The following is a 14385-nucleotide window of genomic DNA, read 5'->3' as shown; positions in this document are numbered from 1 at the left end:
GTTTATTTCAGGAAGAAATCAGTAATATTAACTCTACGGTGTGGGATAATAAAACTTGTAATTAAAAACCCTTGAAACTAGTACTAACAATTTCCCTTTGTATTTTCCAGACTGGCAAAGTCCTCAAGCGACCCCAAAGCAGTTTCCTCGGAAATTACAACTAGAAAGCGGAGACGACTGTGTGATGACAATGGACGCTGTAGAGTTCCACTGTCCGAACAAGAACTGCACAAAAGTGTTCAACTGGCGCAGCAATTTAACCCGCCACATGAAGTACGAGTGCGGAAAATCGCCGCGCTTTAGATGCTCGCGCTGCGAGTACCAGTCGCCATTTAAGCAGCACGTGTTGCGCCACGCAAGTGCGAAACATCCTAATCAGCTGACAGAAGCAATCAATCAGCAGCAGAACCTGCCGAACAATCAACCGGTTCCCCAACCGGATCCAAGATTGGTTCCGCCGGAACTGATAAAGCCGGAACCTCCTGGCCAGTTCGTCTGTTCCAATCTGGACTGCAACGCCGCCTTTTCCAATCTCTACGCGCTGAACTATCATACGAGTTACATGTGCGACAAGCCTCCGAAGTACCAGCAGGTCTCCATGTTTTACGTACCTGAAAAAAAATAATTCTAGGATTTTTATAATTATTTTAAAATTATCCTAAACGGTAAACAAATAAATATATTAATTACAATTTTATAAATTTTAAATTAAATTTTTATTGTCATTAACATTAACAAAAATTCCATTTAAAAAATACTAACCGCGTCTGCCTGGTTCTATTTTCAGGTCTTGGAACAGGAGCTGCGCATGCGCAAGACATGTTCCCCTGCCCGAACACAAACTGCGCACGCGTATTCAAGTGGCGCAGCAATTTGACCAAGCACATAAACTTTGAGTGCGGAAAACCGCCGAGATTCATGTGTTCCAAGTGTTACTACCGTTCGCCGAGGAAACACGACGTTCTAAAGCATACCTCAAAGCAACACCCGAACGAAGTGGTCGCTCTGGTCGAGTTGTACAAGCCGGACAAGGCTAGAGGCCAGTTCCAGTGCCCGAACCTCAACTGCAGGAGCACTTTTAAAAAGCAGTACAGTTTAACTTACCATCTGAAGCACTTCTGCGACAAGCCTCCCAGGTTCAAGTGTCCCTACTGCTATCACGTCGGGAAGCTATCCACGAACATCAAGCAGCATATCCGGTGCATTCACCCTGGAAAAAGTGTTTGCGTCATAGAACAGTATTAATTATCGAGTATTGATTAATAGATAATTATTAATCAGCAATGTAAATTATTGTTAAAAATTAAATAAATATATTTAAGTGGAGTACTTGAATTTGAGGTTCAATTCAGATTTATGTTCCTCTAGTTTAGTTTGGGGAGAATGCAAAAATAATTTTATTAATTTAGGTTTTTTTTTCAGAGTTCCAAGAACCAGGATTTGAAGTTCCGGCGCTAGGTGGCGTTGGAATGTGTGGAACTACTTTTGGAGAGTGCGTAGATCGAGTTCCGGTGTCCTCTTCGTTTTGTTGAACATAATTAACTATAGTTAGTTTTAGAAATTTTTTTTAAGTTGAAAAGAAGAAATAAAAAAAATTCACAATTAATTTTAAATGAAAATTAATTTTATTTTTAAAATATGTAACCTAAATAATTAAAAAAAAAAAAAAAACTAATGTAAATTCCTAAATCGGGCAAATGTAACTAACTTAAAAATAATAAAAAAAAAAAAAATTGGATTTAAAAAAACTAATAAAATTTTTCTCTGAATATTTTTCAGGACTGAAGACTCCTGTGGTGAGATTGATCCGACTGGGCCTTATAGGCCCTCTAGAAACAGAGTCAGAGAAGAACGACAACCCGCGCTACTGGAAGTACGAGTGCCCGAACGTGAACTGCAGCGAGGTGTTCCGGACCAAGGCGAGCCTGACCAGGCACATGCGCAATACCTGCGGCAAGGCTGTGAACTTCGAGTGTCCGTACTGCGACTACTTATCCCCCGTGCGGCGACTGTTTATCCGCCACCTGAAGCGCCACGACCGACAGCAGCGCCCCGGCCCTCTGAGCAGAGACCGCACTTCGGGTCTGACCAAGAGACCGGGTCGCCCGCCGAAGCATCGGCTGGTTCCGGAGCCTGTTTTCGAACAGGCAGAACCCGTGGAACCCCAGTCCAGTTCCTCCGGTTCCTCCAAGGGTCCCGAGGTTCCTGGAACCGAAGAGGAACTGCAGAAGGACCCGCGCAAAAAACTGCGCTACTACGCTTGTCCTAATACCGATTGCTCCGGAAAATTCAGCAGCAAAAATGATCTTACTCAGCACTACCGCTTCAAGTGCGGAAAACCTCCGCGGTTCCGCTGCCCCTACTGCGAGTTCCGCGCTAAAACTGGGTTCGATGTCAGGCGCCATGTTAGAAATGTTCATCCTGATCACGATGTCTGGATTATTAAAGGCACCCAGACTGTCGTTGCTTAATTTTTTTTTTATTTTTTCATGACATCTAGCGGATTTTTTTTTTTTTTAAGAAGAAATGTCTTGACAATTACACTGATAGAAGAATTTGTTTATTTTTAATGAGCTTTATTAACTACTAATTAATTATTTTTTAACATCAGAATTTATTAAAATATTTATTAACAGTTAATAAATATTTATAAAAATATATATTAACAATTAATAAATTTTTATTGAATCCTAAAAAGTATTTATTAAAATTAAATCAATTAAATCATTTTTTTCAAACAAATTAAATTATTAATAGTTGATAAATCCTTTTGTCAGTGAATTAAATGACATTTTTTTTTCTTAAATAAATATGACAATTTTTTAGAATAAAAAAAAATATTTAAACATTTTTAATTAATATTATTTGAAAATTTCTTCTTGAGAAGAAATAAAAAATTTTTCTAGATGTAATTTAAATAATTTTTATATTTTTTTGCTTTTGATTTAAAATCACTTATCATTGATATATAAATATATATTTTAATATTTAACGTTGTTTAATAATAGCCTAAATAAATATAACTGTTAAAAATTCACTACTGCGACATCTATTAAAAATTTTGTTGAAATATTTAAAACTACACACATCATTGTTCACATAATTGTTTTGTATATATTTCATCGACTCAAGAGGCTCTAATAATTTTTTTCTGTTAAAAATAAAATAGATAATAAGACAAAGTCGCAGTAAAAAAAAGCATTTGCTATTTCTTCCTTAAAAATTATTATTATTATTATTATTATTATTATTATTATTATTATTATTAAATGTAATCAAGAAGAATCATTTTTTTTGAAGACATGAATTTGTGAATTATCAAATAAAGTTATACTCCAAGCTCAAAAGAGTGTTATTAATATTCGAATAATTCCTTGAAGATGATTTTTTTAAATGTGAAGACTAACTATTAGAACAATTTTATTTTATAGACTTGGTGGAGCGGGACAGGAGGTACCAGTGCGCGAACAATAACTGCAGCAGTGTTTTTAAGCAGTACAGGAATTTCGTCACTCATCTTAATTACCAATGTGGCAAGCCGCCGAGGTACAAGTGTTGTCCCTATTGCTCTCAAGAAGCGAAGTACAATAAAATAGTAAAGAAACATATAGAGAAAATTCATCCGCACTATCAAGTTTTTGTTGTTGATAAATATTACGATGCTTGCAAGTCTAAGTTTGGGGAAAATTTTGAGGAAAATTTGGGTGAAAATTATTTGGAAAATTCACTGGGAAATTTTGTATGTCCGAAGTTGAACTGTCAAAAGAGTTATAAGTATAAGAGCAGTTTTTTTAGGCACATTAATATTAATTGTACTTATTTATAATGAGCAAATTTTTAGTAAAATTTTTTCACACAAATTTTTGTTAAAATAATTTTTAATTAAATTTTTTTTTAACAAATTTATATTAAAACTTAAAAAATGTCAATTTAGATAATTATTAATAAACTTTTTGCAAACAAATTTTAATAACAATTTTTAATAAAATTAAAAACTAACAAAATTTTTTTTTTGCAAAGTTACTTTTTGATCCAACGCTAAAATTTCATCATGGAAAAATTTGTTTCAGTTAAAAGCAACCAATTATTAAGTTAAATTAAAAATTTTTAGCATGTGGTTAATTTTACAACTTCTAAAAATCATTTAAAAGAAGAAATATTTACAAAAGTAAAAGTTCTAATAAATACTTTTTTTTTTTTTTTCAGATAATTTTTTACCAAGAACTCAAGAAACTTTCGCGAAACCCATGACAAACGACTGCAAGAACGTCCCAAGATTCAAGTGCTCTAGATGCGCCTTTTACGCCTGGGAAACTTCAGTCATAGTTCGACACGCGAACACAATTCACTTGCACGAAGAAACTTTAGTGATCGACCAGTGGAACCAGTTCGCAAACACCGTGAAAAGGTTCACATGTCCCAACAAAAATTGTTCCAGCGTCTATAATTCGCAGTCCGAGTTAAACCGTCATATTAACAATTACTGCGGAAAGCCGCCTAAATTCAAGTGTCCGTTTTGCCCCTATCAGTCAAAATGGAGTAAAAATACCCGGCGACATGTTCATGCAAAGCATTCTGAAATGAATTGTGTATAATGATTTATTTTTAATAAAAACTCTAAAAAATATCTAACTTTTCTGCAATTTCCACTTTTAAAACTTTTCTTCTTAAATTTTCCAAAAATTTAAAATTAATGCCAAAATTTTTCTGTTTCAGCATTTCGGTGCCCAACCAAGAACTGCAACAAAATATTTAAAACACTAACAACGTTAGCAAAGCACTTAGGGTGTGTTTGCAACCAGCCGCCGCGTTACAAGTGTTCTTTGTGTAATTACGACACAAGCAACATAACCAACGTTCGATCGCACGCGTACCGGATGCACAAGAACCAGGAGGCGATGATAGTCGAGCTTTGGAACGCTTCGACCCGAAAAGATGAAAAGTACACTTGTTCCGTATTCGACTGCGGGAAATTTTTTTACAGCAAAGACGAACTACTGCGCCACGAAAAGAACTGCAAGCCATTCCGCTGTTCCGACTGTTCTTATGCCTGTCAATTTCCCTCCAATTTAAAATACCACCGCCGCAGAGCTCATCCTAGAAAATGACAACTGTATTAATTAAAAATCATTTGAAAAAATACAATTTTTTGTTTCTTCTTTTTATTTCATCACACGCATGTAAATTGTTATTTCTTCTTCAATTTTTCGATATTTAAGCCTCATAAGAGCCTTTCTTTTGCAGTGCCTTCTCCAAAAAGCTCCTCAGAAGATCGGAACATCTTGTTCCACTGCTCGAACTCCTATTGCGCATGCGTATTCCGGACCCGGCGACTTTTGAGTATGCACATGAGTACCTGTCGACAACCTTCGAAGTACAAGTGCCCGGACTGCCTGTTCCAGACTCCTACTAGGGTTGGTCTTGAGAAACACACCAAGTACTGCAATCCTGTGAGAAAATTAACAGAAAAATCTAATATTGCCGCCGCTGTTTATTCTTGTACGAATAAAAATTGCGGGAAGACTTACTCGAACCACTACGAGTTAAATCGACATCTTAAGTTTGTTTGCGGTAAACCTCCGAGGTTTAAATGTCCCTATTGCGAGTATATGTCCAAGTGGTCCGCGGATATTAAAAAACATTTGAAAAATCTTCACACTGGACAGATGGTTTATGTTGTTAAATTATTAATGTAATAATTGTAAAATTTTAAATATTATTTTTTTATTTATTTAAATAATATAATTGAAAATTTTTTTAATTTTAATAATATTAAAAATTAAAAAAAAAATAATATTTAAAAAAAATATTATTTAATAAATAAACTTTAACTTAAAATTTATAATTTTTTTTTTCTTAATTGAAAATTTTGTATATTTAATTATTAATTAATTAATTTATTTATTTTTAATTTTTTTAAATTTGTTTCAGATTTTAAGTGTATAACATTTCGTAATTTCGTGCCTCAGCGATTGAAAAAAGGCGCCTCCCGTCGAGCAAAGCCCGGAGCTCCAAAGTACCAATGCCCAAATTTGAATTGCAATAGTGCCTTTAGCCTGTACTACAATTTACGAAGCCACATGATGTATCACTGTGGCAAACCACCGAGGTACAAATGTTTCTACTGCACCTACATGTCAAAATGGGCCGCAGACGTGAAGAAACACCAGAAAAAACTCCACCCAGAACAAGAAGTTTCTGTCTGTAACCTCTATTGATGTACTGCCACGTTAAAAATAAAAATTAACAAACCCTAAAATTAACTAATTACTTGCGAGTTTAATTGAATAAAGTAATTGCAAAAGAAAATTTTTAAATTCTTTCTAATTAAAAAAAAAAATTAATAAATTTGTTCCAGGGAACGAAGAAATACATAATCTGTTGCCTTGGCTGCGACAAGACTTGCGCAGATCTAAATATCCCTGTCCGAACTCGAACTGCAAAAGTATCTTCAGTACTTATCACAATTTGAAGAGCCACGTTGTTAATCACTGTGGAAAGCCCCCGAGGTTCAAGTGCGCGCATTGCGACTACCAAACAACGTGGCGGAAAGACGTCAAGAGACACGCGGTTAATATTCACCGAGACGCCATTACGCCGGTCGTTGAATTGTACAAAGTTAACAAACAAGAAAGATATTATTGTCAAAATTTAAATTGCACTGAATTTTTTTCTTTCAAGAGGTCGCTGCTGTCGCACATGCGCAAATATTGTTCTTATAGAAAATAATAATAAAATATTGCACAAAAAATATTTTGGGCTTTTTCTTCTTGCACATCCATGCAAATTTTTTTGGCAAGTGGGGTCCATTTTATTTTTGGCTATATTTAGGTGAAAAATTAACATTTTTTTTATTCTGCTTATTTTTACGGCGCATTTATGATAAAAAATGTCGTGAAAGGGAAAAAAAAAATTTCGATAGCTTTTTTTTTGCCTTCAAAAATTGGAAATAATTTTGGCTCTCATTTTTTTGGATAAAATTTTTATTTTATTTTTTTTTTTTTTTTGAAAAGTACATTAAAGAATTAAAAATTAAAAAGAAGAAAGTTATAAATTTTTTTGAAAATTTATTAAAATTCACTTTTTTTTCTGACTGTTCATTTTTTTATATATTTTTCAAAAAAAAAAAAAAAAAAAAAAAATATATCAATAAAATCAAATTAAAATTTCGTTCAAAAATATGAAAATTAAAATAATGGACCCCACTTTTAAATAATAATCTTTTTTTAAAACTCTAACTAATATTTCTTCTTTTAAAATTTTCAGATTTTCTCCAAGAAGAAATGTCACAAAGAAATTTGGAAAGGTTCTCATGCCCAAACCTGAACTGCAAAAGTGTCTTTAAAAGCCAGAGGTACTTAAGTGGCCATCTGAGGAATTTTTGCGGCCAGCCGAAGAAGTTCAAGTGTCCATTTTGTAGTTATAGATCTGTCAGAGTCACGGATGTCAAGAGACACGCTAAAAGTCAACATGCTAATCAAAATGTTGACCTTATTCGCATGCGATATTACAAAAAATTATAATAAATTATCTTCAGTAAATTTGGGTTTTTATTTCTTCTAATTTTTGTAAATATTTTTCTAAAATATCAAAATTGTAGTTTTTTATAAAATCTTGCACGGGTAATTTTTTTTTCTATTTAATTATTTTATTTGAAGTTATACTAATTCAATGAAATTGATTTTTCAGATTGGATGGTGATGCTGCACCAAGAAGAACCTAAGCTCAAAAAAATCACGAGTCACAAAGCTACGCATGTGTGTCCAAATTGCGCGAAAAGATTCACCTGGGAAAAAAATTTGGTTTTTCATGTTAGGACTCAGTGCAGCCAATTGAAAAGATACAAGTGCTTTTATTGTACCTATCGCTCGGTTGCTAAGTCTAAGATCAGGAGACACTCTAATGCCAGGCACAAAAATAAAAAGTTTATGTTTGTTGATTTGATGAATCAAAGTGGAATTTTTTGATTTTTTTTTTTAGTTGTGATTTTTTTTTTTTTTTTTTTTTTTTATGGGTAATTTTAATTTTTAAACAATTATTTTTATTTATTAAGAATTTTATTTCGTCACTGCTATTTTTTTTTTTTTTTTTTTTTTTTTTTTTTAATAAGACTGTAAAAATTTAATAAAATAAACTTGAAAAAAATTTTGCGTTTGGAAAAAATGCGGTCGCTTAATATAAAAATAATTATTAATTAATATTATAAAATGTAAATATTTAAATAAATATCAATTTTACAAAATTTTAAATCAACGTTAAAAAATGTTGAAAAAATTTTTTAATTAAAAAAAATTATTCTTTAAAATTTAAAGAAGAAATAAAAAAAAATGTAATTTATTTAATTTCCCGCTAAAAAATTTAATTAATTAATAACAATTAAAAATGATGAAAATGCAGACGTTTAAAAATAATTAATTAAACTCAAACTTTAAAAAATATTAAAAAAAAAATTGTAATTTTAAAAAATCCTTCTTACTAATTTCTTAAATTTTTTTTTAGTGAGAAAAATTGTAAAATTTCTGCTTAAATAATTACAAAATCTAATTCACTTCTCAATTAACTCATTACAGATGAATCCTTTGATGCGCCCAACTTTCCAAAATTAGATGCAACTTTCCGACTAGCCTCCAGTAAAGCCCGCTAAGCAATCGAACGTATACGGGGAGATAAAAGTGTCCTGCTCTGACGAGGACTGTGTGGGATACGTGCGCTTTCAAAGAATTGTGTTTCATCATGGTTAATGAAACACGCTCATCAAAAGTACCGGTTTGTGCTTACGGAATTTTATCAATCTCTCATTTTTGACGGCTTTTAATTTTTATATTTTGCTGACAACATGTTACTAACAATCTCTAAGCTTAGAAAATTTATTTAGAAAACTTTTTTAAGAAAATTACTGAGAGGAAAATTTTTATTTCTTCTTTTAAGAAATAAAATTATTAAAAATTTTAGTCAAAATAAATTTTCAATTATAATTCTTGCAATTTTTTCCTCCAAAAATTAATTTTCCCACTATTTTTTTTCATCCGCGCATCATTAAAAAATTTTTAAGGCCCAGGATTTTCGCTTTTCCTAAAATTTTGCCAGCAAAATTTAATTTACTCAAAAATTCTCTATTTCCAGCCATGCCTCTGCTGAGTCTCCAAGAGATGTACCGTAAAAGGATGTCCATCTCCCCTGAGCGGCCGTCCGGCCTAACTCTCCGAGAAAAACCCTCCCTTAAAACCAAGGAATGCACAAAGAGGATCAAGTGTACCCGCCCAAACTGCGGAAAGTTTTTCAAAAACAAGAACGCTTACAATTCCCACATCAAGTATGCCTGCAACCTCGTTCCTAGATACAAATGCGGGTACTGCGACTACCGATCTTACCGCCCCCACAATGTTCGCAGGCACGAGCGATCTAAACACAAGAACCGGGAAATTTTGATCGTTGATATGAACAAAATTTTAAGCGTTGATTACACTTGTCCCAACGATTGCACTAAAAACGGAAACTTGGCTTGCTATTATTGCAATTTCCGGAGCAGTTTTGCGAAGAAAAAAGAGCGCTTGAGAAAAAAATTTTGATTTTTATTTTTTAATTTTTTTTGTACTTTTGAATTGAATAAAAATTTATAAATTTAATAAATTACTTTGATTTTTTTTGCAACTTTAAAACAAAAATTTAAAAATTATTTTTTTTTTTTTTTAATAAAAATTATTTTTTTTTAAATAAAAATTTTTTTTTTTTAAATGAAAATTAAAAAAAAAAAAATAAATATTAAAATAAAAAAATTTAATTAAAAAAAAAAAAATAAATAAATAAAACTTTTTTTTTTTTCTAACAAATAAATTTTTTTTTTTATAGAATTTCCGCTGGGGAAAAGGTATGCCTGTTCGAGCCCCAACTGCACCAAGACCTTCAAAAACAAAGCGGACTGCAGTAGACACAGCAAGTACTCCTGCAACATGCCGCCGGCTTATAAGTGCAATTATTGCGCGCACAGTTCTCACTATTGTACTGATGTTAAGCGACACATCCAAGCCAAACACAAGGGCGAGATTGTTAATGTTATTAGGACGAACCAAGGACGTGGAACTGGTATCTACGCTTGTCCTAATGAAAATTGTGTTAAAAGATATCACCATCAGTATAATTTGACTAGGCATTTACAGTATGAGTGTAATAAGCCGCCTAGGTACAAATGCTTTTATTGTGATTTTAAGAATAATTTTAAGGACAGACTAGAGAAACATTCGAGTTTGAAACATCCTAAAGAAAAATTTCAGTTTGTTGTTTTATTGTAATTTTTTTATTTCTTCACAGGAAAATATTTTATGTTATTAAAAAATTTATTTAATTTTTTTTTTTTAAGTATTTAATAAATTTTTTTTTTTGTTGAATTTTTAACAAAAAAAAAATTCTTCAACCCGGAAAAAAAAATTACATATAATTATATATGAAAAATTGCCCTGTATAATTATATATAATTGTTGGAGAGCCCGGGTAACAATTTTTAAACTTATCACATAATTATAAAAAATTATATCGAATTATATAATTATATATAAATAATATATAATTTTATATAATCAGATATGATTTTTTTTACCCGGGAAAAGTTTAAAAAAATTTGGAGAATCCAAAAGTACACTCATTTATTTTTTAACAAAAAAATAAAATGTGTACAAAAAAAATATATATATAATTAGGGATAATTATATAGAGTTATGTATAATTCTATATAATTATATAAAAATTACAAAGATAATTATATATTATTATATAAAATGATATATAATTTTATAAAACTTTATATAGTTTTTTTTTACTCAGAAATAATTAAAAGAAGTTTGAAAAATCCAAAAGTGCACGCCTCATAATGCTCATTCATTTTTTAAGAAAAAAATAAATTGTGTAATTAAAACAAATTCAATAAAAATTTCTTCAACGATTTTTTGTGTTCATTTCTTCTCAGACCAATCTTTTTTGTTTGAAATTTAACACAAATTATCCGTAAAAAATAAAACTAACCAGAAAATTTGTTATTTTTCAGACGAAACAATTCCGAAAATCGAGCTGATAAAGTGCGAGGCGCCCATGTACAAACTTCTGCAAGTAAAGAGCAAACTGTACCCCTGTTCTCACCAGAACTGCGACAAAATATTCAAAAACGAGTGCGACAGAGACTACCACATGAAGTACAGCTGCTGTGAACAATCTCCCAGGCTGAAGTGCGGCTACTGCGAATTTGAGTCCAAGTACAGCTCGAAAGTAAACGCACATTTGCAGAAAGTCCACAAAAATTTGAAGAAGAAAGTTCAGAAAGTCGCCGCGAAGATTAAGAACGCGGACTGCTTTGAGTGCACGAACGAAGGATGCGGGAAGAAATATATTCGTAAGAGGAATCTCATGAAGCACATGAATTTTGAGTGCGGGAATAAGAGGAGGTTCAGGTGTTGTTATTGTGATTATAAAAATAATCGCAAGTATAGAATTAAAAATCACACTGCGTCAAAACATCCTGATGAAGTTATGAAGTTTATAACTATTTGATGGCGGATTTTGAACTTTAGTGATAAGAAGTGCCTTATTTTTTCTAAAATTGACTTCCGACAAATAGAAATATATTTGATGAATATGAAAGATTAAATTTTGATACATAAACAAGTTATATATTTTTAAGAAAGTTAAATCAAGAACAGAATTTTTTTTTCCCATTAAATTTTGATTTTTTTTTTTATTCAAATTTTGAGTTTGAAGTAAATTTAAAAATTTTGTTTCAAAATTTTTTTTTTTTTTTTTTTTTTTTCATAAAATTTTGATTAGTTTTCAATTTTCAACGTTTAATTTTTTTTTTCTTATTTAATGTATTTAAATAAAATTTTCTAATTAATTTTCACTATTATAACCTTGATAATTGTTAAATTTTGTATTAATATTACTTGCACATTAAAATGGTTAAATTTTTCTATAATTACAGATATTTTAATAATTATTATAATTACTATAAACTTTTGATAATTTAAATTTTTCCAAATTTTACTGAAGATATTAAATATTCTTCATCTATTTTCAGGCTTTTAAATTATTCCCAAGTGAAGTAACAAGAAGAGTATTTTTTAATTTAAAAACCAACTTTTTATAAAGAAGAAATACATAATTAAAAATGTCTTCTTAACAAACAAACAAACTCTGATATTTTTCAGGTCTGACGCGTGAGAAGAAAAAGAAGAAATGAAGAAGAATTGATAATTTAAAAATTAAAACGTTACTTAGTCAATTTTAATAAAAATAAAAATCAGTTTTTGTAAAGAAAAAATAATCGGTTGTTTTCTTCAACAAATTAAAAAATTTTCAACAAATCTAACCAAAAAAATTTCTTCTTATTTTGCAGAATGGAGCGAAAGCAAGCTGACGTATGCGTGCGCACCGGTACAACAGCGACGCATGCGCATTCCAGGACAGAAAAGATACGCGTGTGAGAACGAGAACTGCCGGTCAACTTTCAAGGACACACGCACGCGCAATTACCACATGAAGCATTTCTGCAACAAACCTCCGAGGTATCAATGCAGCTACTGCAGCCAAACTTCTCACATGTCCGGAGTGATTAAGAGGCACATAATTGCCAAGCACAAGGACATGGAACCCAGAGTGATCGAACTATACAACCCTAACTTCGAGACGAGGATCTACAACTGCCCTAATACTAAGTGCAAGAAGAGATACAAGTACAATTCGCATTTGATGACGCACTTGACTTATGAGTGCGGGAAACCCAATTTCAAGTGCTTCTACTGCGACTACATCAGCTCTATTGAAGCCAGGGTCAGGGATCATATTGACGACAAGCATCCTGATGTTGAGTTTCAGTGCGAGCTTGTTGAAGACAATTAAAAAATTTTTTTTTTCAAATTGAAGAAATGTAAATTTTTTTTGTAAGATTTTTTGAAGCTAAGATTAATTTTTAATATGTAAAAATCTTTTTTTTTTTTACAATAAAACTTTTAATAAAATTTGCCTGAAAAAAATTCCTTGAGTGTAAACAATTTAAAAATAATTAATTTTTTTTTTTTTTTTTTTTTCAAAAGAAGAAATAAAAAACTAGTAACGAAAAAAAAATTTTTTTTTTTTTCAGATTGGAGCCAAGTGATTCCCAAAACAGAACCTTTCGGGATTCCCTGCCTGGAAAACGTGAGGTTCGCATGCGTGAACCTGAACTGCGACAAGACTTTCGAGAGCAAAGAACTGAAGGATTCCCACGCTTGTAGCAAGCTCGCTAGGTACTGCTGTAGTCATTGTCCCTACAAGTCAGACAAGAGCGGACATGTTAGGAGGCATTCAGCGGCAATGCACAAGAATGCGGAGGTCATACCGCTCAAATTGTTGCCTTCGGTGGGTCCGTTTAGGCCTCATATGTGTCCTAATATAGAGTGCGGCAAGAGTTATAAGTACAAGAAACATCTTGTTACTCATATTAATCTTGAGTGTAAAAAACCTGCGAGGTTTAAGTGCAGTTATTGCCATTACACTGGGTGTTTTAAGTACAGGATGAGGATACATTGTAAAAGGCACCATGAGAAGCTAGAGTTTAAAGTTGATATGATTTAAATTTTGGAATTTTTTTTTTAGATCGGTTAAAAACAAATTTTTTTAATTAAAAAATTAAATTAGAGTTTAATAATAATTTTCTTGGTTCAAAATTTTTTTTTAGTGAAAAAAAATTATTCAATTATTTTAAAATTAATTTTGTTTATTTTTTTTTTAAATTATTCAATTAAAAAAAAAAGTGTTTATTAATGAAGATAAAAATAAAACATTAAAAAAAAATATACCTGAATTTAAATGTTAAAAAAAAAATTCATGGTTTAATTTAAAACAAAAAAAAATTTTTTTTAAACAAATTAAATTTGTCTAAAAAATTAATCAGGGCATAAAAAAAATTATTTATCATATGAAATGTCTAAATATGATGCTTAATTATGAAATAATTATTATGTGTATTGATTATAAATAAAGTTACTGTAAAAACAATTAAAAATTTAATTAATATAAATGTCGCTTAATTAATAATTTGTGCCGAAAAAAAAATCCAGTAGAAATAATTGAACTAAACTAATAAATACTCTCTATTTCTTCTATTGCAGAGCAGAGACCCCAAGAAATGTTCACGCGCAGCCGAGTAGTAAACTCGTCAAAGAGCAAGCACTTGAAGATAAAAGAAAAACGGTACATTTGCGAGAACGCTAATTGCAACAAGACATTCAAAAATGCGAAATCAAGACAAGTCCACATGATTCAAGTGTGCAATAAGCCCCCGAGATACAAGTGCGCGTACTGCAGCCAAAAGTCGTATCTTTCTGCGGTTATTAAGACTCATACGCTCAGAAAACACAAGAA

The 14385-nt window shown here is 31.2% G+C and overlaps 1 protein-coding gene across 16 annotated transcripts in view; it reads left to right on the top strand.

The window, feature by feature from the left end:
* LOC141536125 (uncharacterized) overlaps positions 1 to 14385 on the top strand; it is a 79870-nt gene that overhangs the window by 28858 nt on the left and 36627 nt on the right. Inside the window, exons 7-8 of one of the 16 annotated variants that reach the window (XM_074256412.1) lie at positions 111 to 665; positions 788 to 917. The exons of 14 other annotated variants lie outside the window; for them this stretch is intronic. In XM_074256412.1, coding sequence (XP_074112513.1) covers positions 111 to 625 — 515 coding nt within the window. In that variant the 3' untranslated portion in view covers positions 626 to 665; positions 788 to 917. Of the gene's footprint in view, positions 1 to 110; positions 666 to 787; positions 918 to 1779; positions 2559 to 14385 lie in introns of those variants that run through there. One more of the 16 variants, XM_074256397.1, reaches the window with a different exon arrangement.

Source organism: Cotesia typhae, unplaced genomic scaffold (assembly GCF_013202065.1).
Source record: "Cotesia typhae breed Kobodo isofemale line unplaced genomic scaffold, CoteBio_Ctyphae scaffold_152, whole genome shotgun sequence".
NCBI classification, from domain to species: domain Eukaryota; kingdom Metazoa; phylum Arthropoda; class Insecta; order Hymenoptera; family Braconidae; genus Cotesia; species Cotesia typhae.
The sequence above is the reverse complement of the archived record's forward strand: the minus strand, read 5'-3'. Positions and strand labels throughout refer to the sequence as shown.